General features: G+C 38.5%; 1 protein-coding gene across 7 annotated transcripts in view; it reads right to left on the bottom strand.

The window, feature by feature from the left end:
• PRPF18 (pre-mRNA processing factor 18) overlaps positions 1-21,949 on the bottom strand; it is a 49,733-nt gene extending 27,784 nt beyond the window's left edge. For 3 of the 7 annotated variants that reach the window (XM_065870987.1, XM_065870989.1, XM_065870990.1), the window contains exons 1-4: positions 21,752-21,817; positions 7,529-7,606; positions 4,751-4,855; positions 2,702-2,815 (exon numbers count right to left, since the gene is read on the bottom strand). In XM_065870987.1, coding sequence (XP_065727059.1) covers positions 2,702-2,815; positions 4,751-4,855; positions 7,529-7,606; positions 21,752-21,817 — 363 coding nt within the window. Of the gene's footprint in view, positions 1-2,701; positions 2,816-4,750; positions 4,856-7,387; positions 7,415-7,528; positions 7,607-21,751 lie in introns of those variants that run through there. The other 4 variants (XM_065870985.1, XM_065870988.1, XM_065870986.1 and 1 more) reach the window with 3 other exon arrangements.
• Between the last annotated feature and the right edge of the window lie 380 nt (positions 21,950-22,329).

Here is a 22,329-nt window from a genome sequence, read left to right as displayed (position 1 = left end):
TACATAAGAAACTCTAGTATTTGGGACAGGCTTGAATAAGATTAGAATACAGCAGGTTGTAATAAATTAATATTAAAAGCTAGGAGATTTTTCAAGTAATGAAATGAGCAGTAGAAAAATTAAATCAGGTAACAAAAACTGAATAGTTCACATTAGCATTTTAAACTGTCTTTTGATAAGGAAAATGACTCAAGAGATAGAAGAGAAACAAATATCGGTGAAATGAAGCATTACAAAACCACTTACTCTTTCCAAGAATTTAAGTTAGGAAAGTTCAGATAGGACTGAAAATAAAGAAAAACAAATTGCTGTACACATTAATAATATAAATGAAGAAAAAATTTTAAATTCATTATGCTTTAAAAAAAAGTTAGGTTTTCCCTGGTGGCGCAGTGGTTGAGAGTCCGCCTGCCGATGTAGGGGACACGGGTTTGTGCCCCGGTCCGGGAGGACCCCACATGCGGCGGAGCAGCTGGGCCCGTAAGCCATGGCCACTGGGCCTGCATGTCTGGAGCCTGTGCTCCACGGCAGGAGAGGCCACAGAGGTGGGAGGCCCGCGTACCGCAAAAAAAAAAAAAAGTTAGACACAGAATCACCGTATGATCTAGCAATTCCACTTCTGGGAATATATGCAAAAGAAGTGAAGGCAGGGACTCGAACAGATATTTATATACTTGTGTCCATAGCAGGATTATTCACAATAGCCAAAAGGTAGAAGCAACCCACATGTCCATCGAGGGTGAATGGATAAACAAAATGGGGTCCATATATACAATGGAGTATTACTCAGCCTTAAAAAGGCAGGAAATGCTGACACCTGCTACAAAGCAGCTGCACCTTTAAGGCAGCATTCTAAGTTAGAAGGCCAGTCCAAGAAGCCTTCAGATGACCTCAGCCACAGCCCTCACCTGACTGTATCACATGTAAGACCCCAAGCAAAAAACTGCCCAACTTACTTAGCCCAATTGAACCACAGAACTGTGAGGGAGAATGATAAATTACCTTAGGTTACTAGGTTTCAGGGTGGTTTGTTACCATCATAGATGACTGAGAAAGATTTTATAATAATGAATTGTTTTAAGCTGTAAGTTTTGGGGTGGATTGTTACACAGCCACAGATAACCACACCTGTCTCTCACTGAAAGAGCAAGTTAATAAGGCCACAGAAGATCTGAACACCACCACTGTAACTGACATTTATCCAAAGCATAAAACATACTCTTTTCAAGAGTCCAAGGAATATTCGCCAAGACAGACCATAAGCTGTGCCATAAAACAAGATTAGAGTCCTAAAAGTAAAGCTAAAACTATTAAAGTTTTAGAAGAAAATACCATCTCTTTAAGACCTTAGGGTAAGCAAAGATTTCTTAAGCAAAACACCAAAAGCAATAACCATAAAGTGAACTTCATCAAAATTTGGAAGTCCTGCCCATGAAAAGGCACCATTAAGAGAACAGGTAAGGCCTAGACTAGGAAAAAATAGACACAAAACATGAATCTGTATATCTGACAAAGAATCCAGAATACACATAAAGAACGCCTATAACTCAAAAAGACAAACAACCCAACTGAAACATGAACAAAAGACACATTGCATAGAGAAAGATATGGCCAATGAGTCTATGAAAAGATGCTCATAATCTTTAGTTATCAGGGAACTGTGAGTAGAACCACAATGAGATACTACCACAATACAAGAGAATGGTTAAAATTTAAAAGACTAACAATAACAAACATTGATGAGACACTGGAAATATTTGGCATTTCCTAAAAAGTTGAACATACATTTACTCTTACTATACAGCAATTCCACTTCTAAGTATTTACCAGAGAGATAAAAACATATTTACCCAAGAGGAATAACACAGATCCAAAAAAGATCTGTGTAAGAATGTTCACAGCAGTTTTGTTCCTAACAGCCCCAAGCTAGAAACATGTTTTGATATATTCATACAGCTGACTATCATCAGCAACGTAAAGGAACAAACTACCAACATCCACAGTAACATGGACGAATCTACAAAATATCACGCTGAGCAAAAGAAGCCAGACACACATCCTCTAAATTCACTGGTGGGGATGGAATTTAACAAGGTGGTTGCCCAGGAGTGGAGGAAGAAGAACCCGGGGACTGGCCAAGGAGGAGAGCTGGGGAACTTTCATGTGTGTGTGATGAAAATACTCTACATCTTCATAAGGGTAGTGGCCACACACTTGCATGTATTTTGTCAAAATGCACTAAACTGCATGCCCAAGATGTGTGCTTTTTAAAAGAAAATTAAAGAAAACCTGAGACTTCCCTGGTGGTCCAGGGGTTAAGAATCTGCCTTCCAATGCAGGGGACACAGGTTTGATCCCTGGCAGGGGAACTAAGATTCCCACATGCCGCGGGGCGACTAAGCCCGCACGCTGCAACTACTGAGCCCGCGCACCACAACTAGATCTCGAGTGCCACAAGTAAGACCTGATGAGGCCAAAAACAAACAAATAAATACTGAAAAATAATAAGTAAAAAAAATAAACTCACGCACACACAAAATTTTTAAAAAAAAGAGAACTTACATTCAGCAGCAGTAATCTGGCAACTTTATTTTTCCTTTTTTCTCTATAGTAATGCAATTAGTTGAACTCTGTCGAAGTCCATACTATTCTCATTTATATGGTACAACGACATTCTTCTACCTTTGTTCTGACTTCTTACCTTGTTAACTTCTGGTGTGAGGATCTCTATTTTTCTTAAACGTTGGAAAGCATCATAATCAGTTTCTCCAAAGAGTCTGATTGGTTCTCCTCTTTCTCTTAATCTCCTGATAACCTATTTTAAAAAATATATCAAACAACAGTAGTAATTCCCTATGTCATTAGTAATAGTAATTCCTATTTTAGGAGACCAAACACTTATTTTGGTAAGTGAAAAGTAGATGCAGAAAGTAAGTTATATTTCTTTTTCTTTAGTTTCCACTAATAGATATACTGAATTATTGTCACACCTTAAATAACCCTAATGGTTTAGGTCATTTGGCGAGTGTTTCAGAAAGGACCAATCTGTGTAGTAGATTACATAAGAAAAACATTACGATGGGAGGGAGTGATAACATTTATAAAGGGAAAAAAATAAAATAAAACCAAGCCTGGAGTCAGCGATAAGTCAATGACCATAGATAGCCATGAGTCGGCACTGCAGTACTAAATTAAAACCAAAAACTAGTCCCTCAGAAGAGAAAGTGAGTTACAAATGGAGGGAGGGGGACGTGCAGGGCTTTTGACGGCCTGATAATACTCCTCCTTGACTTCGGCCATCGTTATACGAGCGTTTGTTTTGTAATTATCCACTATATCGCACATGTTTTACACACTCTTTGTATACATGTGGTATTTCATAAAAAGGACAAACAAGAATTATAATTAAGAAAATAAGTTATAATTTTAAAAATACCAAGAACTTTATCTGGGAACATAAATAGTATCACACTTAGAAACCACTGGCAGGGCTCCCACTGGACTAAATGAAACTCGGTATTAAAAAAACTTAAGAGGTCGTCTAGTGCTATCTCCAACCCATGCAGAAATGACCTCAAAAACACCTTCATCTGGTCCCTGTCTGACAAATGACAAAAATCACACCTCTTCATGAAACAGCCCATCCCATTTTTGGACAGATATGTTATGTTTCTCAAAATAAATGAAAAGCTACCTCTCTCAATTATCTCAGTTCTTCTTTATGAAACGACAGAGAATATTCAATGCTTTTTCAAAATTAGAACTGTGGTCAATGGATCTTTTTAAAAATCTCAAATATTCTTCGTTTCAGGCCAAGTATTCAAAAGTCCTTCATCTAATTTTCACACACAGCTTCTGGAGTCAGCCCTCCCTTCCTCTGAGAGTTTCCTTTAGCTCAAAGTTAATTTCGCTGTGTACCTTGTGTACAGTCTGAATTCTTTTTTCACAGGAATATCTTTAAAATTTTGTTGTTGGTGTTATTGCTGAAGGAAAATAATAGTTGATAGTGACCAGGGTATGGGCAAATACTATAGCTGAGAGTACGAACTGCTATAACAAGTCTGCAGGGCTCTCTGGTAATATGTATCCAAAGCCTTAGGCATGTATATAGTCTTTAGTCATTAGAACAGACTTCAGAAATCATGTTTCTAGAAAATTTTCCAAAGCAAAGTAAGCATATATTATTACACATGCAATGACATCTGTATGAGGGTGTTCATCTTAGTATGATCTAAAATAGGGAAATGCTGGGGCAACCTAAATGACCATTAGCACAGAATTGATTTTAAAAATAATAAAGTAGTTTTTAAAATATTATGGGAAATTATGCAGTCATAAAGGATCATACAGATCTCTGTATTTTGACTTAGAAAGATGCATTAAGAGGAAGTAAGTTACAAAACACTAACTTTCTTTTAATACATAATTTATATTTTTTAAATAATTTAGACAACTTATCAAGTATAATTAATTAGAATATATGCATTTAATTATACTTAGAATGTGTTTAGTTTTTAAAGTTCAGAATGATACATTCTTTAAAAACAACTTAAGACATAAGATATTAGACAACAGTACCTAGAAAAGCAGAGATTAATTTAGAACCTCATAAAGAAAATTGAACTAGAATACTCTGCAGCTGGCCAGTTAAGTCATTTTATACGGGAGATAATGACAAAAGTTATTGGAAAGAACTAAATGCAAATGCTGTGGAGCTTTTTTCCCACAAAACATTCATATAAAAACTTACCTCTTGCCTAGAAAGAGTCATGGGTAATTTTTCTTCTGCCAGTTCAAGTTCTAATACTGGATTCGATGAAGTTAATGGTTTCTCGTCCTCCTCTTTTGGCTGTATCTACATTAATAGCCAAAAGAAACGAAATTCTCCTTTTAAAATATAATATGGTTTAACATTTATCATTCTATACATTAGGTATTCACCGAAATTAAACATGTTTTAAATATTGAAGGTTTTCTAAATGTTCCTCTGAGCAAAGAGCTCATAATCAATGTACATGCTTGTGAGAGCTCAGGGACACCCAAGCAGAGACCATGCACCCAGGAGACAGCATTCTTGCTACAGGAGTATAATGGTTTCCAGAATCAAAAACTTTAAAAGGCTGAAATTTAGACTCATTTTCTCCCTATACTCCAAGATTTTTACTTTCTTCTTAGAAACAATCAGCTTGCTTCTCCTCTTTGAGAAAATCATCTTACAGGGTTATTTGATCCTTGCTCTGGGTTTAAAATGAAGACCAAAGAAAGGAACTGCTCTCTAACAAAAACCTGTGAAGCCTCAAGCTCCAGCTCTTTCCTCTCCTGATTTTTGAAAGGTGTTTTTCCAAGTGCACAGGAATCACTGCTGGACATGCAGAAAACTTTCCGATGCTACACAGAACTTGCCCACAAACTGAGCTGTGAACCTTGTGGGAAAATAATGAAAACCAGCACCTCTCTACTCATAGTACAGAAAGAACAGAGCGGACATTCTTGCTCATATGAACCTGCAGAGAAAAAAATTTCTTTATATATTTTCTTGAGTCTGCTGCCCGAGTCACAGTTTACGAAAATTGACCTCAGCAATTTATAAGCCCCACTGTGTGGTCTGTAAAAGATACTGAAACATGGTTTCCATCTGAGCCATAAGACAAATCTAAGATGCCAAAAGAAGATCAGAAAACAAAAAAGATCAACATTAAGGAAAAACTCATTCAGTTAAGAAAAGCTATATGGTTAAAATGATATAATTTATGATTCTATAGAGTAAAGATTATGTTAATCAGTGTTAACAGTGGTAACAGAAAATTTAGGTAAAAAAACTAAACTTTCATATTTTCACAGACCAAATCAGCATCAAGCCTTTAAAAAAAACGGTAACTGGTTTTTATAAAAGAATAAAAGCAACACATGCTGTATTTTCATTACTACCAAGAAGGAAATATTAAAAGGCTTTATATCGAAAACGCTGTGCTTTCTTTTTAAGCATAAAAACAGATATTGCTCCCAAAATCTCAGGATAAAAAGCATTTTCAATTATAGAATGGCAGTGAATAACTTTAAGGAAAAGATCTAAGACATTCTGTCAGCTGGACTCAAGGTTACAAGCAGTACCTTTACAGTAATGATTCTGCTTCACTGCTTTCCTCTATATAAGCAAGAAAGTACTGCCATTATCACGGAAGCAATCTAAACAAAGCAAAATCGTCACTGTTTAAATGATTTTCCTACCTTATCAAAAAGTTGAAAACAATCAAATTCAGGGATCTGGGAAAGCAACAAGTCAGCAGACTAAAACGCATGGTTAAGTGATTCTTATTCTAGTTCAAGTGTGAGTTTAGATAATGCTGGGCAAACAAAAGATGAGAATTCTTCTTTCTGAATATCTATCTATTCGATGGTTATTTACATAAAACATATCTTAATTTCCTAAACTAGAAGCAAATGAAATCAATGTACCTATGGAAAATATCAAAATATAAACTTTCATATTTTAGAAACCTATCAGAAATACATTTTCAACACTTGCCCTCTCCCAAAAGTACCAAAAGAAAGCAAACGCATATACATACCATTTGCATTCCTCATGCTTCTTTCTAGAAATGCTGTGCCAGATAAAATTAATTTCCAGAACTTTCTCCATTACGTGCACAAGAGTATTATTTTATATTGATGTTTCACAAGCAAAAAGTCGATTTCAAATTTATGATTTGTCAAAATTATTTCAATAGAACCTCTGAACTTTGTTTAAAAAATTATTCAACTAGATTTAGCCTTTTTATAAAATAATTTAAACACAACTTCACCTCGTTACCTTTAACCCCTCCCAATAAAAACCCCAATACATTATTAACTGGTCGTCTCAAAGATAATTTTAGTCATGCTTCTAAAGTATACAAAGTCTTCCAGATAACTCATTTATTTCTAACAAATATTTCAAGATCACATTTTCTATCCAATAAACTAAGCAGTGTTTGAAATGTGATACCTTATTACACAAAATGACACGGTATCTCAGGCAGAGGTACTTAGGGCCAAAAGGGATTATTAACATTGCAAACATAAAAACAATGGCTTAAAATATTCAGGAGAAAGCAGGGGAAATACCACTGCTAATGCCACTGTTGTTGAATGAATAAAATCTTTTGAATCCTTTAAAACTGGACTTTTATTGGGAGAGGTGAGGAGAGGAGTGGTGGTGATGGTGATGAAAATGAGGCAGTAACAGATCCAGGACTTAATTAAAAAGAAAAAAAAATCAAGCTTTGATCTCAAGCCACTTCATGCTGTCCACAAAAAGCCAAACCATTCCAAGCCAAAAGTCATGCATGTATTTTCCTGAATTCAAGATTAAAAAAAAGAAAAAGGAAAGAAAAACAAAAACTCATACCTCTCCAGATGGCTTCTCATTTATAGGCTAATGTATAACATTAATAAATTGAACAGAGATCAATCGTTTTGACACTTTAACAACAGCTGTATAAATTTAAACTCAGAAACATCAATTTAACATAAAAGCAGGCATTCATACCTTGTAGCCACATCTTTCAAAATATGCTTCCTCTTCTTTTTTTGCAAGTTCACTACGCTTGAAATATTTTTTATTTTCCTATTGAAGAAAGAAGTAAGTTAATGTCTTTGGGTAAAATTTCATGTCCCTTGGTCAACAACCTTGCAAGTTTTTCAAGAATTGTAAAGTTTTTTCGTTCACGGAGATTATACTGATTTCCTGAACACACCACCTGTGCTCAGCCCCTGTTCTAAACATGAGGTATTTCTCTTGCAGCATCAGTTTGACGGACATATCCAACAGCACAAAGAAGAAACCACCCACATTTTCCAAATGTTCACATTGTTTTTATTTAGTTTCCCAGTGTTTGAATTGAATTTCTACAAATGGATTCATGATGAACCACGTAAAATGAGATACTTTAATTATTTTCTCCTAACAGAACCAACCAAACCAAAATTATGGTAGCTTCAGCTGACATGTTAAATCTCATTACAAAGAGAGCTCCAAGGGTGTGTCCAAATTCTTTTTTGTCATCTGGAATCTTATTGTAATGATCAACTGTATTAGTATTCAACAAATTTTTATAATAATCGAGACAGAATGGTTTTGGAGAGTCTCTTTAGTAAAAAGATGGTTCAAAGGTTTTAATATGACATGCTGTTAAGAGACAAACTCTAAATCTAGTGTGGCAGGTGAAAAAAAAACGGTTAGTTCTTTCCATGCTATGCATAAAATTATCCTGTTAAAAATGCAGTCCCCTGATCATTTTGTAATGTATAAAACTATCAAATCACTATGTTGAACACCTCAACTAATGAAATATTTTACATCAATTATAATGTAAAAAATACAGTCCCTAATTTGTAGGCTTGTTACTATCCGCTTCTTAGATATTATGTCATTGATAACTTAGCTCAAATAAAGATACTGCCCTACTTTACCAGTAGTAACCGAAACATTACCTCAATAATACCTCCACACATGTAGTTAGCACCTCACAGTTCCAAAGCTCACTCACTCAGGCAGTGATCATCAATGGATGCTAAAACCATGACAAGAAAGTGTGATGGTGAACAACGGAAAGATAAGGCTGCCGCACTTGAACCCACTGCTCAAGTTTGGCATCAATACCACGTACGTCCTATGTGAAACACATCGGAAGTACACAGCAGACCACTCAGAAGTGTTCTCCCTAAAAATCTAAATTGGAATCTAATCAAACAATTAACTTCCAGCTTACTAGAAATGTAAGGAATAGAGGAAGCTCAAAACACCACTGGGAAGCAATCAAACACGAGCACATTTTACAAAACTAGCCCCAGTTTCTCCAACAAGTTGATGCATAAAAAAAAGTGGGGGACCTGGGAAATGTTTGCAATGAAAAGAAACCAAGAGTCATAATAAACAAATGTAATGAGTGGACTTTGTGTGGATTTGAATAAACCAACTGTAAAAACATATATATGTATTTATTTTAATTCAATTGGGGATATTCGAATGCGAGAGGAGTATTTGATGGTATTAAGGACCCAATTTTAATTTTGTTGGTGGTGATCTTAATTCTATAAAAACATGGTCTTATTTTCTAGAGTTATATGTGTTGAGGAAAGACAGGAATTCATTATACAACTCTATTGGTGTGTATGTTTAAAACTAACAGCTCATAACAGTTTTTTTAAGTTCATTCATTAATCAATAAATATTTACTGACTTATGTGCTGTACCCCAAGCACAGCTTTACAGGTATGAAGATGAAGATGTTACCCGGCGTACGGAACTGATGGTATCACCTGAACATCAAAACTACTCTAAGAAATGTGGGCGCAAATAATACTAATCCCACTGTGGAGGTGAGAAACCTGAGAATTAGAAAGTTCAGGTGACTTTCCCAGAACTCAGTGAGGCTCATGAGTTAACAGAAGCAGAATTAAGAACGCTGGTCCTTAAATCCTTTGTGCTGATCTAGTATTCAAGTTACAGTTCTGCACTCCCGAAACTCATTTCAGCATCATAAAATGTTCCTTTTGACTATGTAGCATGTACTGGTCATATTTCAAATAAGTGCGTTGACAAACATACCGGCGGCCTCTCAGAATGAGCTGATACATAGGAAAAAAGTAAAAGGACTCTCCAGGCCAGAGACCATGGTCCAATCTTTAACTATGGTATCTTTCACTACCGTCTCTCAATTCCATTGAACACACCTAACAAAACCTTATGCCTTGAACATCAATTCTCAAAATGTGGACTTCTGGGGGGTCCCTAAGACCTTTTCAGAGGTTCCACTAGGTAAAATTTATTTTCATAATAATACTAAGATATATGTGCCCACCCCTTTTTCACTGTGCTCAGACCTGCACTGATGGTACAAAAGCAATGGTGACGAAAACTACTGGAACCTTAGCATAAATGAAGGCTAAGTTTATGTACCAGTGGTCATTGTACTCTTCACCACCGTGCACTTGCAGGAAAATAAAAAAGCCAGTTTCTCTTAAGAATATCTTGATAAAGTACAATTTTACTAAATCTCATCCCTGGAGCACATGGCCTTTTAATATTTGGTATGACGAAATGAAATGAAATATATTGAAGCACTTCCACTATATAATGGCGTAGGACAGTCCTCTCAAAGAAAACCAAACTGGTTGATTATTTCAGACCTGCATATCTGGCAAACAGTTTCTCAAAACTGAACAAAGCAAACCTGTCACCTAAAGGAAAACAATGATAGTATTTGTTGCCTATGATAAAATTCCACCTGTCAAGCGAAAATCAGAAGGGTAGAAAAGTGGTATCCCTCACTGTGAACTTGATGGCTTCCCAATACTTAAAGGCTTTTCTGATGAAATCAGTGGTGACGTTAACAAATGTAATTTTTTAAATATTGTCTAATGAAACACATCATTTAGAAGATCTGCATAACTCAGCAAAGTTGAAAAAACTCATGATGTTAACAAAGGCAAGAGTTCACAAAATCATGTACAGGCAAAAGATCTATGACCAGGATAAATCAGAATAGATCTAGAGCAGAACAGGTCAGTGGATTTTAGTACACGAAAAGTCTATTGATATGTGTCCGAATCGAAACTCTGAGCTAATCTTTAAGAAACTTACCACTTACCCAGTTTTGGTGTAGTATCAAAGAAAAACGTCCACAATTACTGAAAAGGCTATTAAAATACTCCCTTTTCCAACTACCTCTGTTTCAAGATGAATTTTCTTCACATACTTGAACAAAAACAACATATTGCAACAGGTTGAAAAAAGAAACAGGAGAATCCAACTGTCTTCTTATATACCAGAGATTAAAGAGATTTGCAAAATGTAAAACATGCCATTCTTCTCACTAAATTTCATTTGTTTTGGAAAACAGTTTTCGTAAAAATGTATTATTTACGCTAACATGATGGATTTTTTATTGTACTTGTACAGAGAATATAAATATACATTTTCAATATCCCAGTTTTAATTTCTAATAGAGTAATTATCAATAAATACATTCTACATAAACAAAGCTCTCTGGAGCTATCAGTAATTAAGAATGTAAAGGGGTCCTGAGACCGACAAGTGTTCTGTCCTACAAGAGTCCACTTGCTGGCACTCTCCATGCCTGCACCTAGCTCTTAAATGCTGGGAAACCACTTGCGTCCCAATGTTGCCCACTGATCCTGATGTATTTACCCATCTTTCTCTCCTATTGTCTACACTGATCATTATTTATTCTCCATTCTCTCAAACCTCTAAGCCCTTTATTTCTCCCCTTATTTCCAGCAAATGACTAAGTCACTCTACAGAGAAAAGGGAAGCCAGCAAACAAGAACTCCGAATTCCTCCCAGCACCAATCCCTTCTGCATCTCAGAATGGAAGAGGAAACCCTCGCCCTGTCTAAGGCCAACCCCTTCCAGCTGTCTTCCAGATCTCAATTTCTCCTGCCTTTCTCATAGTTATCTATTTTCTGCATCTTCACCTTTTCCTTCTCTATTGGCACAAATGATCATCACTTACATATGTTCAAGACTCTGCAACCTTAAAGGAAAAATTCTTTACTCTGTGCTGGGTATCATGCTAAGTACCAATTACAGCAGAAGGACAATAAAACATTTCTCTATTCCATCTCCATTTCCTCACCTCCAGTTCTCTTTGCAGCTGCCCAACAACTGGGAGTCCATTCTTAATGCTCCACTGAAAAATCCCCTGAGGTCGTAACTAACTTCCAAGGTGCAAAACTAAAGGATCTTCAAGTCAACTGCTAATTCCCTCCTTCTTCAATTGCTTTCTTCCCTTGGCTGTCAGACAACTTTCTTGTTTCTTCCTTACCTACTGGTTTGTTCAGATTTTCTATTTCTTGCTTTTTTGTCACTTATTTCACTTTGATTTTCCAATTTATTAGAACATATTAATGCATTATTTGCCCTAATTATTGTTTTATTATTTACTGTTTTCCAGTAACTTTCATATCGGTTACTATAGTTCTTTATTGTTTCAATTTCAGGGTTCCCTCGGTTTCTGTTAAAGGAGGGTTTTTTTTTAAATTAAGTGGTTTCTATATTTTTATAAATGAAAAAAGCAAGTGCAGAAGAGTGAATCTAGTATGCTACCGTTTGTATTCAAAAAGGAGAAAAGATATTTGCTTCTTCACATTTGCTTTTATATGCATGAAATAACTCTAGGAGACCCCAAAACTGATAATGTTAGCTGCTTTGGAGGAGGTGAACTGTACAGCTGCGGGACATGGGTAAAAAGGAAACTTTTTATTGTACACCCTTTAGTATGTTTTGAATTTTGAATCATTTGAATGCATTACCTATTAACAATACATTTAATTTTTGAAAATTAATTTGCTTTTCATTTTAAAGAGTCCTAGTGAGAAAAATATAAACATTTTGCTTCATACTATGTGACCCCTCACTTCAGGGCAACAAAAGGTTGTCAAAAACAAAAGGGTGGGGCTTCCCTGGTGGCGCAGTGGTTTAGAGTCCACCTGCTGATGCAGGGAACACGGGTTCGTGCCCCGGTCCGGGAAGATCCCACATGCCGCGGAGCGGCTGGGCCCGTGAGCCATGGCCGCTGAGCCTGCGCGTCCGGAGTCTGTGCTCCGCAACAGGAGAGGCCATAACAGTGAGAGGCCCGCGTACCACAAAAAAAAAAAAAAAGTTCCCTACCATGTTTCAGATGTCACTCTGCACACTTTTGTTTAGAAACAAGAGCAGTTTATATTAAGAAAAGCAAGTTAAGCAGTGACTTCTAATTATAAGACATTATTTTATAAAGCACACTGAAAACATACTTTGAAATACAAAGTATGGTGGATACATTTATGACAGAATTAAAATTGTAGGATGTAAGCATTAATAATACACCCCCCTTTATAGGTAAGTCAGGCAGGGTAGAGAACTTGCCCAAAGTTAAAGAGCTCTCTAGTAATGGAGCCCCAATGAGACTTTAGGACTTGTTTACTCATTTCACAAATTTAGTTTCCTTTCTGGCTATACTCAAAGATTTTGAACTCTAAGTTTGCTGAATTAACAACAGAATATACAACAGAACCCTACAAACACAAGTCTGAAAGTGGCTGGTAAGGGTTTTAAGACACCATCTGAACTGACAGTACCTTTATTTGGGTTGTCTCCTAAAGCACCTGACCTTCCCATTGGGCCTCTCACTCCTGCAGATTTTAGAAATGAGTTGAAAAGGGTATAGATAAAGAGCACTTCTCCTTTTAAAGACAGAACCTAACTCCTGTGTGGTGCTTCATACATGTTATTCTTGGACTTTGTCCAAGCTGTACTGTCTGGGTTATAAACCTGAGATTCACGGGTCTAAAGAGTACAAGTCTTTCTACCACATCACCGGAAACGTCGGCCCACACTAATAAGGGAGAGTCAAAATTTAAAAACCGCAGGCAACATGACTGTCACCATTTCATTAATTAGAATCATCATTCCTTCAATCAGATTAAGGTTTTTAGTGTTTATATAAATGAAACACAAACATCATCAAGAGTTCTACAAAAAGACACTGGAGAGCTAACAAATACACAGCCTGGACATCCAAAGCAGAGCAATACGTGTGAGATCACGAACCACATGGCAGGGTCCGTTTCTGGCTGAAGAATGGAAATAAGCCTTAAAGAGTCTGAGGTAATAAACCTAATGGTTGGGCACTCAAACACAATTTAAAGAGACACAATGATTTTCAAAGTGAAAGAACTGTCAACTGTCAAGGGATCCTGCTAGCTAGGCAGTATGTATTCTCAATGATGCCATCCAAAATAGAAAACTATACCAAAAGCTCTCCTGCACAGGTGAATTCTATATACTTTATAATCATATATATTTATATCATTACATATAAAATTATGTAAAAATGTATGAAAGAAATAACACCAATCTTACAAAGTCTTTAAGAAAATAAAGTTAAACAGACACTTACTGTATGATCCAACCATTCCACTCCCAGGCATTTACTCAAGAGAATGAAAGTATATGTCCATACAGAAACCTATACACCAATGTTCACAGCAGCTTTATCATAATAGCCAAAAAAATGGAAATAATCTGAATGCCCATCAACAGCCTAATGAATAAACAAATTGAGGTATATCCATACAATGGTGGAATACTGCTCAGTAACAAAAATAATGAAGTCTTGATACAGACAAATGCATAAATGAATCTCAAAATTATTAGGCTGGGGGCTTCCCTGGTGGCGCAGTGGTTGAGAGTCCGCCTGCCGATGCAGGGGACGCGGGTTCGTGCCCCGGTCCGGGAAGATCCCACATGCAGCGAAGCGGCTGGGCCAGTGAGCCACGGCCGCTGAGCCTGCGCTCCGCAATGGGAGAGGCCACAACAGTGAGAGGCCCGCATACCGCAAAAAAAAAAAAAAAAAAATTATTAGGCTGATTGAAAGAAAGCAGATAAGAGAGGAACATACTGAAAAATTCTGTTTACATAAAACTCTACAAAATGCAAACTAATGTAAAGTAACAGAAGGCAGACCAGTGGTAGCCTGTGGACAGGGTAGGTAGGGCACAGGTGGGGCAGGAAAGCAGGATCACAAAGGGGCACAAGGAAACTCTGGGGTGAGATGAACATGTTCACTCTCTTCACTGTGGTGACAGCATCCAGGTGTAAACATGGCAAAACTCACCGAACTGTACACTTCAAATATGTACGGTTTACTGTGTGTCAATTATACCTCAATAAAGCTGCTTAAAAAATAAACAGCACAATATGGAAGCAACCAAAGTGTCCATCAACAAATGAATGGATAAAGAAGATGTGGTATATATACACAATGAAATACTACTCAGCCATAAAAAAGAATAAAATTTTGCCATTTGCAGCAACATGGATGGACTTGGAGGGCATTTCCTAAGTGAAACAGACAAAGACAACTACCGTATGATATCACTTGTATGTGGAATCTAAAAAGTACAACGAACTAGTGAATATTTTAAAAAAACAGACTCACAGATATAATAGAGAACAAACTAGTGGTTACCAGTGGAGAGAGGAGAAGGGGGAGGGCAATATAGTGGGAGGGGAGTAAGAGGTACAAACTATTAGGTATAAAATAAGCTACAAGGATGTATTGTACAACACAGGGAATAGAGCCATTACTTTATAATAACTATAAATGGAATACAGCCTTTAAAAATTGTGAATCACTGTATTGTATACCTGTAACTTATATAATATTTACAGCAACTATACTTCAATAAAAATAAAATTAAATTAAATACAGTGGTAGCATTTACACTGCCTGACATTACAACTCACCAGAATGCGACAGCAATCGAGACAGTGTGGCACGGGCACAAGGATCAACAAACAGATTAGGACAAGGGAGCAGAGCACCCAGAACGCAGCCACAGTTAAACTATTACTGATTTTTGATGATTCCAAAAGCAACCAAAGGGAAAAGAAAAATATTTTCAATAAATGGTGCTGGAACAAATGGATAATCACATGGAAAACAATAAACCACACCCCTACCTCCCATCATACAAAGAAACTGATTCAAAAAAAATTTTAACTGTCTTTTATAAAACATGAAATCATAAAGCTTTTAGCTCTTATAATAAGAGTATCTTGGGCTTCTCTGGTGGTGCAGTGGTTAAGAATCCGCCTGCCAATGCAGGAGACATGGGTTCGATCCCTGGTCCGGGAAGATCCCACGTATCACAAAGCAACTAAGCCCATGCGTCACAACTACTGAGCCTGTGCTCTAGAGCCTGCAAGCCACAACTACTGAGCCTGCACTCTAGAGCCCATGAGCCACAACTACTGAGCCTGCGCTCTAGAGCCCACGAGCCACAACTACTGAAGCCCGCGTGCCACAACTACTGAAGTCCGTGCACCTAGAGCCCATGCTCCACAACGAGAAGCCACCGCAATGAGAAGCCCAAGCACCGCAACGAAGAGTAGCCCCCACTCGCCGCAACTAGAGAAAAGCCTGTGGGCGGCAACGAAGACCCAACGCAGCCAAGAATTAATTAATTTTAAAAAAAAGAATACCTTACTTTCCTGAGTAAATGTCTAGGAGTGGAATAGCTCGTTCACGTAGCAGGCCTATGTTTTCTTTTTAAGACATTACCAAACTGTTTTCCAACAGGTTCTACTATTTTATATGCCTAGATAGGATACAGTCAACAATCACCATGAAAAATTGCTACATTGGCTTATTACATACACCAGAGTGGCTGAAATTAAAGACTGACAACACAAACTGTTGACACAATGTAAAGATCTGAACCCTTTTACTTTGCTAGTGAAGGTGTGACACGGTCCAACCACTTTGGAAAAAGGTCTGGTGGATTTCTATAAAACTAAACCCATAATGTACACCATGACATAGCAATTCCACTCCCTAACATTTTCCTAAGAGCAATGAAAACACAAGACTTGCACAAAAGGGTCCACAGCAGATTTATTCATAATTGCTAAATCCTGGGAACAGCCCAGCTGCCCATTATCAGAAGAACAGATTAACAAACTGGGTCTATTTGTATAACAGAATACTTCTCAGCAATAAAAGGAGTAAACAACTGATACATGCAACAACATGAATAAAATTCAAAACATTATTCTCATTAAACAAAGTGGGTCATATAAGAGTACACAGTATGATCCCATTTACGTGAAGTTATAGGGCTGGCAAAACCAAGGGACAGTGGAAAGAAATCAGTACAGCAGTTTATTCTTGAGGGGAGGGGCTGACTGGAAGGTGGAATGAGGGTAGTATCTGTATCTTGATACAGACTGGGAGACACAGGCATATGCATTTGTCACAATTCACTGAATGGTAGGTACACTTATGATTTGTGTATTTTCTTCATACATAAAATTTTGCTGACATACCAAAAAAAGTATAAACAAACACTGAACACTAGTCAATGATATACACGCCAAATTATATTTTGGCAATTATGTTACATTACATTTTAGGGGTAAAGTGTATCAATGTCTGTAAATTAATCTGAAATGCGTAAAGATCAGTACATTGTCTTCATGACCCTGTCTGCAGCTGGAAAACACTTGTCTATGGATTTGCTGTTCCAGAAGAGCCGCCTCACCTTTGGCCATTTCAAGTGGTTTCCCAGCCTTTTATGGTTCATCTGTGAGAGGTGAAACAGTAATGACTTAGCTTGTGAGTGCCTCTCGTCAAATTGTGGAGAAGCAGCCTTCCACTATCCTAAAATGTTCTGCCTGTTTTACTATTCTGAGGTAAAAGTACTTTGTGCATTGCTAGATGGATTGATGAATGGATATACAATGATGGAGAGATGGACAGTTACATGATAAAACAAATATATTAAAATATTAATCGCAGGTTTAATCGCAATATCTAGATGGTAGGCGTATGGGTGTTCACTGTATAATTCTTTTGAGTTTTCGGTACATTTAAATTTTTTCACAGTGAAATGCTGAGGAAAATAAATCTTCTTTGCAGATGTCAAAACATGGTATCAACATGACAAACTCCCTACCACACTGTTTTCTGACTATACCAAAAAAACCATGAAAGGCTCCTAAATGACCACTAAAGAAAGAGGCACTGGAGAGGATTACAGAAGACCGTGCAAGCAAAGCGAGGAACAAGCATGAAGAAAGGCAAGTTCAAAGGCCTGAATAAATGAAACAGGTTTAGAACTGGAACAGCTGATTGGTGGTAGGGATAAATGGGCACAGAGATTTTCACCAGCCCAGAAATGACTGGTTCTTGACCTTTTTGTCAAAGATCGCTTTATTTTTTTTTATAAATTTATTTATTTATTTTTGGCTGCATTGGGTCTTCATTGCTGTGTGCCAGCTTTCTCTAGTTGCAGTGAGAGGGGGCTACTCCTCGTTGCGGTGCGCGGGCTTCTCATTGCAGTGGCTTCTCTTGTTGCGGAGCACGGGCTCTAGGCACACGGGCTCAGTAGTTGTGGTGCGCGGGCTCTAGAGCGCAGGCTCAGTAGCTGCGGCACACGGGCTTAGTTGCTCCGCGGCATGTAGGATCTTCCCGGACCAGGGCTCGAACCCGTGTCCCCTTCACTGGCAGGTGGATTCTTCACCACTGCGCCACCAGGGAAGCCCCAAATATCCCTTTAATAATATCATCAACAGGAGGAGGGGAAGAGGGGTCACATGTATACATACATGCTCAATTTTTTATAATATTTCAAGGAACTGATGGATACTCTGAAGTCCATCCAAAGGCTCCACTTAAGAACCCCTGTTACAGATGGCAACTGAAATCTAGAGGTGAATATGAAATTAATGTAAGAGAATTTTCAGTGTGAAGAGAAAGTAGCCTAGGCCTGAACTTTAAGGAAAACCAACATTTAAGGGATAAAAACTAAACAATAAAAAAACAAAAAAAGAAGAAGCCTGTAAAGGAGATCAGGAATAAGCAGCCTGAGAAGAAGGAGAAACAGGACGCTGTGGGGTAAGAGACGTCAAGGGAAGACTGAATAAAGTGGACCAGGGCTTCCCTGGTGGCGCAGTGGTTGAGAGTCCGCCTGCCGATGCAGAGGACACGGGTTCGTGCCCCGGGTCGGGAAGATCCCACATGCCGCAGAGCGGCTGGGCCCGTGAGCCATGGCCGCTGAGCCTGCGCGTCCGGAGCCTGTGCTCCGCAACGGGAGAGACCACAGCAGTGAGAGGCCCGCGTACCACAAAAAAAAAAAAGAAAAAAGAAAGTGGACTAGCCGAGTGCAAATGCTGCTGAGGTTAAGAAAGCATGGAAGTCACTGCGGCCCCTGATTAGGATGGATTCAGTGCAACTGTCAGGTAGAAATCAGGTTAAGGAGTGAGTAGGAAATAAGAAGAAGCTTGGCTGTAAAGAAAAAGGACAGATGGGAGAGATTTGTATGTCTCAGTGCTGCTGGAGATAAGCCAGTAGAGACTGAAGACACAGAAAGAAAGGAGACAAGTGCTTTTCAGATTCTGATGATGCTACAAAAGGTGAGAGCTGGGCTCCAACATGTAAGTGGTAGGTTTGACCCAACATACAGCCAATATCTCATCCACTTTAACAGGGGAAAGGTGAGGAATTTCTTGCCTGATGGCTTCTCTTTTCTCTGTAAAACTGAAAGTAGGTTCCTTAAAGAAAAGGACCAAGCATTACTTTTTTTAAAAAATCCTCTGTGGCACACAGTGTAGTATCTTGAATATAGGAAATATTCAAAAAATTTTGGAGAAAAAAACAAAGCTAAAATTCTACACAAAGTCCATGCTCAAAACTGAAACTAATAAAACTGCTAATTAAGCCCCACTGAGTCCTGCAATAGCCTGGCTTTCCACATAAATGAGGCTTTGCAGTTCAATGAAGACTCACCAACACCGGGGCGCCAAAGCGCTGGCATTCTAGCAGTACAGATACCGCACTTACCTCCAAGCAGTTACATCACGTAGAGCACTTAGCACAGGTGACAGGAGGTTAACAAAGGGGCTCTCACAAGCTGAGTGTTTACTATCCAACTCTCAGACTAACAATAAAAAGCTGGGACACCATGCTATCGATAGGATGGATAAACAACAAGATCCTACTGTATAGCACAGGGAACTATATTCAACACCCTGTGATAAACCATAATGAAAAAGAATATATATGTATAACTGAATCACTTTGCTGTAGAAATCACAGCAGAAATTAAACACTACATTGCGAATCAACTATAGTTCAATAAAGCTTAAAAAAAAAAAAAAAAAGCTGGGACATCACTCAAAATGACCAAAGAGGAGGTGGCGCTTCTAGAAAAACAATACAACAGAAACAGGTGTTCCCCAGCTACAGAAAAGGATAATGAAAGGATTCACTGACCCCCAACCAGAATTGTTTTTAAAAATGAAACAGGATGGATTAAAACAGTGAAACATATGATAGAATCACATGTAGTTAAGACAAGAAATGTTGCATGAAACTTTTTTCATACGTATCTGATGAAAATACAGATTTATCTCTTACTGTGGCTAGGACAGTGCAAAAAAAGATGGCTTCGTCATCTGTGGAAAGAGCATCCTAACTGCCCTATGCACCAAGCAGAGCTGTTGTAAAGCTCAAATGAGAAAGCATACTAGGGTGCTTTGCACATATGTTAATTTAATTTTAAGTAATTTAATCCTTAGATCAACCCTATCAAAACTAGTTCTATGTTCACAGGGTGGAGATAAATAAACAGCCTGTCTGTAGTGGTGAAGAGAGCAAGCTTTAGAGTGGGAGAGATGGATTGAAATTCAGGCTCTATCTCTTGCTAGCTGTGCGATTCTGTAAATCAATCTAACTTCTTTCAGCTTCAATTTCCTCATCTATAAATGCGAGTAACAGTAATTTTATGGGACTGCTGTACAAATTATATGAGGTATGAGATATGAAGCATTCTGCATAATGCTTTGCAGATTACTATTAATATTACCAGAACTATGACTTTCAGTATTTTAATCCCCATTTCATGTATTTCCTTTGCTGGTATTAATTGTAAAATCAATCTTACCTTCTGGCCAGGGTTATCTGAGTAATTAAATCTACTATCAAATTGCAAAATGAAAGACATCCCAGAGAAACAGTTTATATGTGATGATAAATTAATAACAATTACGTAGAATCAGTGTTTTTGTAATTGATCACTTTTAAAGGCTGGTCTATATCCATGACAAAGAACCTGATTATGCAAACAGCCCTCTAAGCCCTGAGAGCGAGCTGAGCTCTTCGTTATTCAATTCTCCCTCTAAAGCACTTTAAATTTCAACACCTGGCTCTGACACCCACTATGCACTTCAACATCTAAATTAGCTTTTTCAAATACTCCGAAACCACTCATCAAAAGAAAAAGGCCCCTGAGTTACAGACGAAAATATCAAGGTACAACTATGGACAAGCTCTCTCCCCAGTTCCCCGCGCATTTGCTAAATAACATTCTATTTAATTAGCTCCACTTTGTTAATTGTTTTTAAAGTTTCAATAATTATGAAAGCTGCCATCTGCCAAGCTAACAATCCCAACTCACTTGCACTACATCATAAACATCAATCACACACTACACCCAAAGACCTAAGTCAGACTGTTCTCAAAGTGTGGTCCACAAGACCCCTGGAGTCCTTGAGACTCTTTGAGAGGGTCCGTGAAGTCAGAACTATTTTCAGTACTAAGGTATTATTTGCCTGTTCACTCTGTTCCCATTTATACGAAGGGTGAAAAGCAATGCTTCACAAGAATCAAGACAATAGCACTAAACTACCAGCTGTCACTGATTCTTCAATGCTCAGCACTAATGGGGGAGGGGAAGCAGTTTCACTTAACTATCTTCCTTGATGAAGTAGTAAAACTATTAACTTTATTAAGTCTTGGTCCTGGACCACATCTTCGTAATATCCTGTGTGACAAAACAGGAAGTATACATAAAGCACAAACCCTTCCTAAAACGACAGAAGTGAACGGCCAGAAAAACTGGGGCACGTCCGAAGAATACCGGCAGATGGGAACGGGGATAAGGGACAGGTGAGGCGGCGGGTAGGGGAAATCGCCCAAATCTCGGGTTTTCCTGCAATTCCCACACCTCCATCCCAAAGGCTCCAAAGTGATTACCAAGGGCACAGCGGTCTAGAGGGAGCCGCTCCGGGGTAGCGGCGGGGCTCTGGCTAAACCCCATCCGGCAAGGACCCTTTCAGTACCGTTCCCCTCCCCCAGACTCCCCTCCCCCACGCAAACGCTCAGCTCCTCCGTCACCCACGCCCCACGACCCCAAGGATCCTCACCACCAACAGGTTCCTGTCCTCCACCAGCTGCCGCTTCCGGAGGATCTCCGATTTCAGAATGTCCATCTCGCTGCCCGGGTTGAAGCTCGAGTTTTCTTCTTCTCTCTCCGGCTCCCTGAACCAAGCCTTTTCATCCAGCCAGCCGCCGCGAACCCACTACACATAGCGAGCCCAAATACCGAAAGGCAACAATTGACAGAGCCGCTTCCGGCGGAAGCTGAGGTGAGCGAGAGGAAAGAGCGCCCCAGGGCGCCTGTTGTTGACGAAGCCGCTGAGGCTTAGCGCCCCTGGCGGCACCCTCCGGCAGCGCGCTTGTAGTTTCCCATCCGTGGATACGTGAACAAACGTGGGCTGAAACACGAGTCTTCTAAATCGATGCTGCATTGTTTAATAAGTTATATACCTATGTCAACTCTACTTCAATTTTAAAAGGAGAAAAAAGTTATTATACCTACTTGTACCTGCTAGGTCAGGTGCAAAAGCTTCTTAGCAAAACACCTCAATTATGTTCATTAATGCCAGATCTTTACTTATTATACGAGAAGTCCACGTCGGAGTTCCTGAAGTTACCTGCTTGC

The sequence above is a fragment of the Phocoena phocoena genome, chromosome 2 (genome assembly GCF_963924675.1).
Source record: "Phocoena phocoena chromosome 2, mPhoPho1.1, whole genome shotgun sequence".
In the NCBI taxonomy this organism is placed as follows: domain Eukaryota; kingdom Metazoa; phylum Chordata; class Mammalia; order Artiodactyla; family Phocoenidae; genus Phocoena; species Phocoena phocoena.
This window is presented reverse-complemented; position numbering and strand designations above follow the sequence as displayed.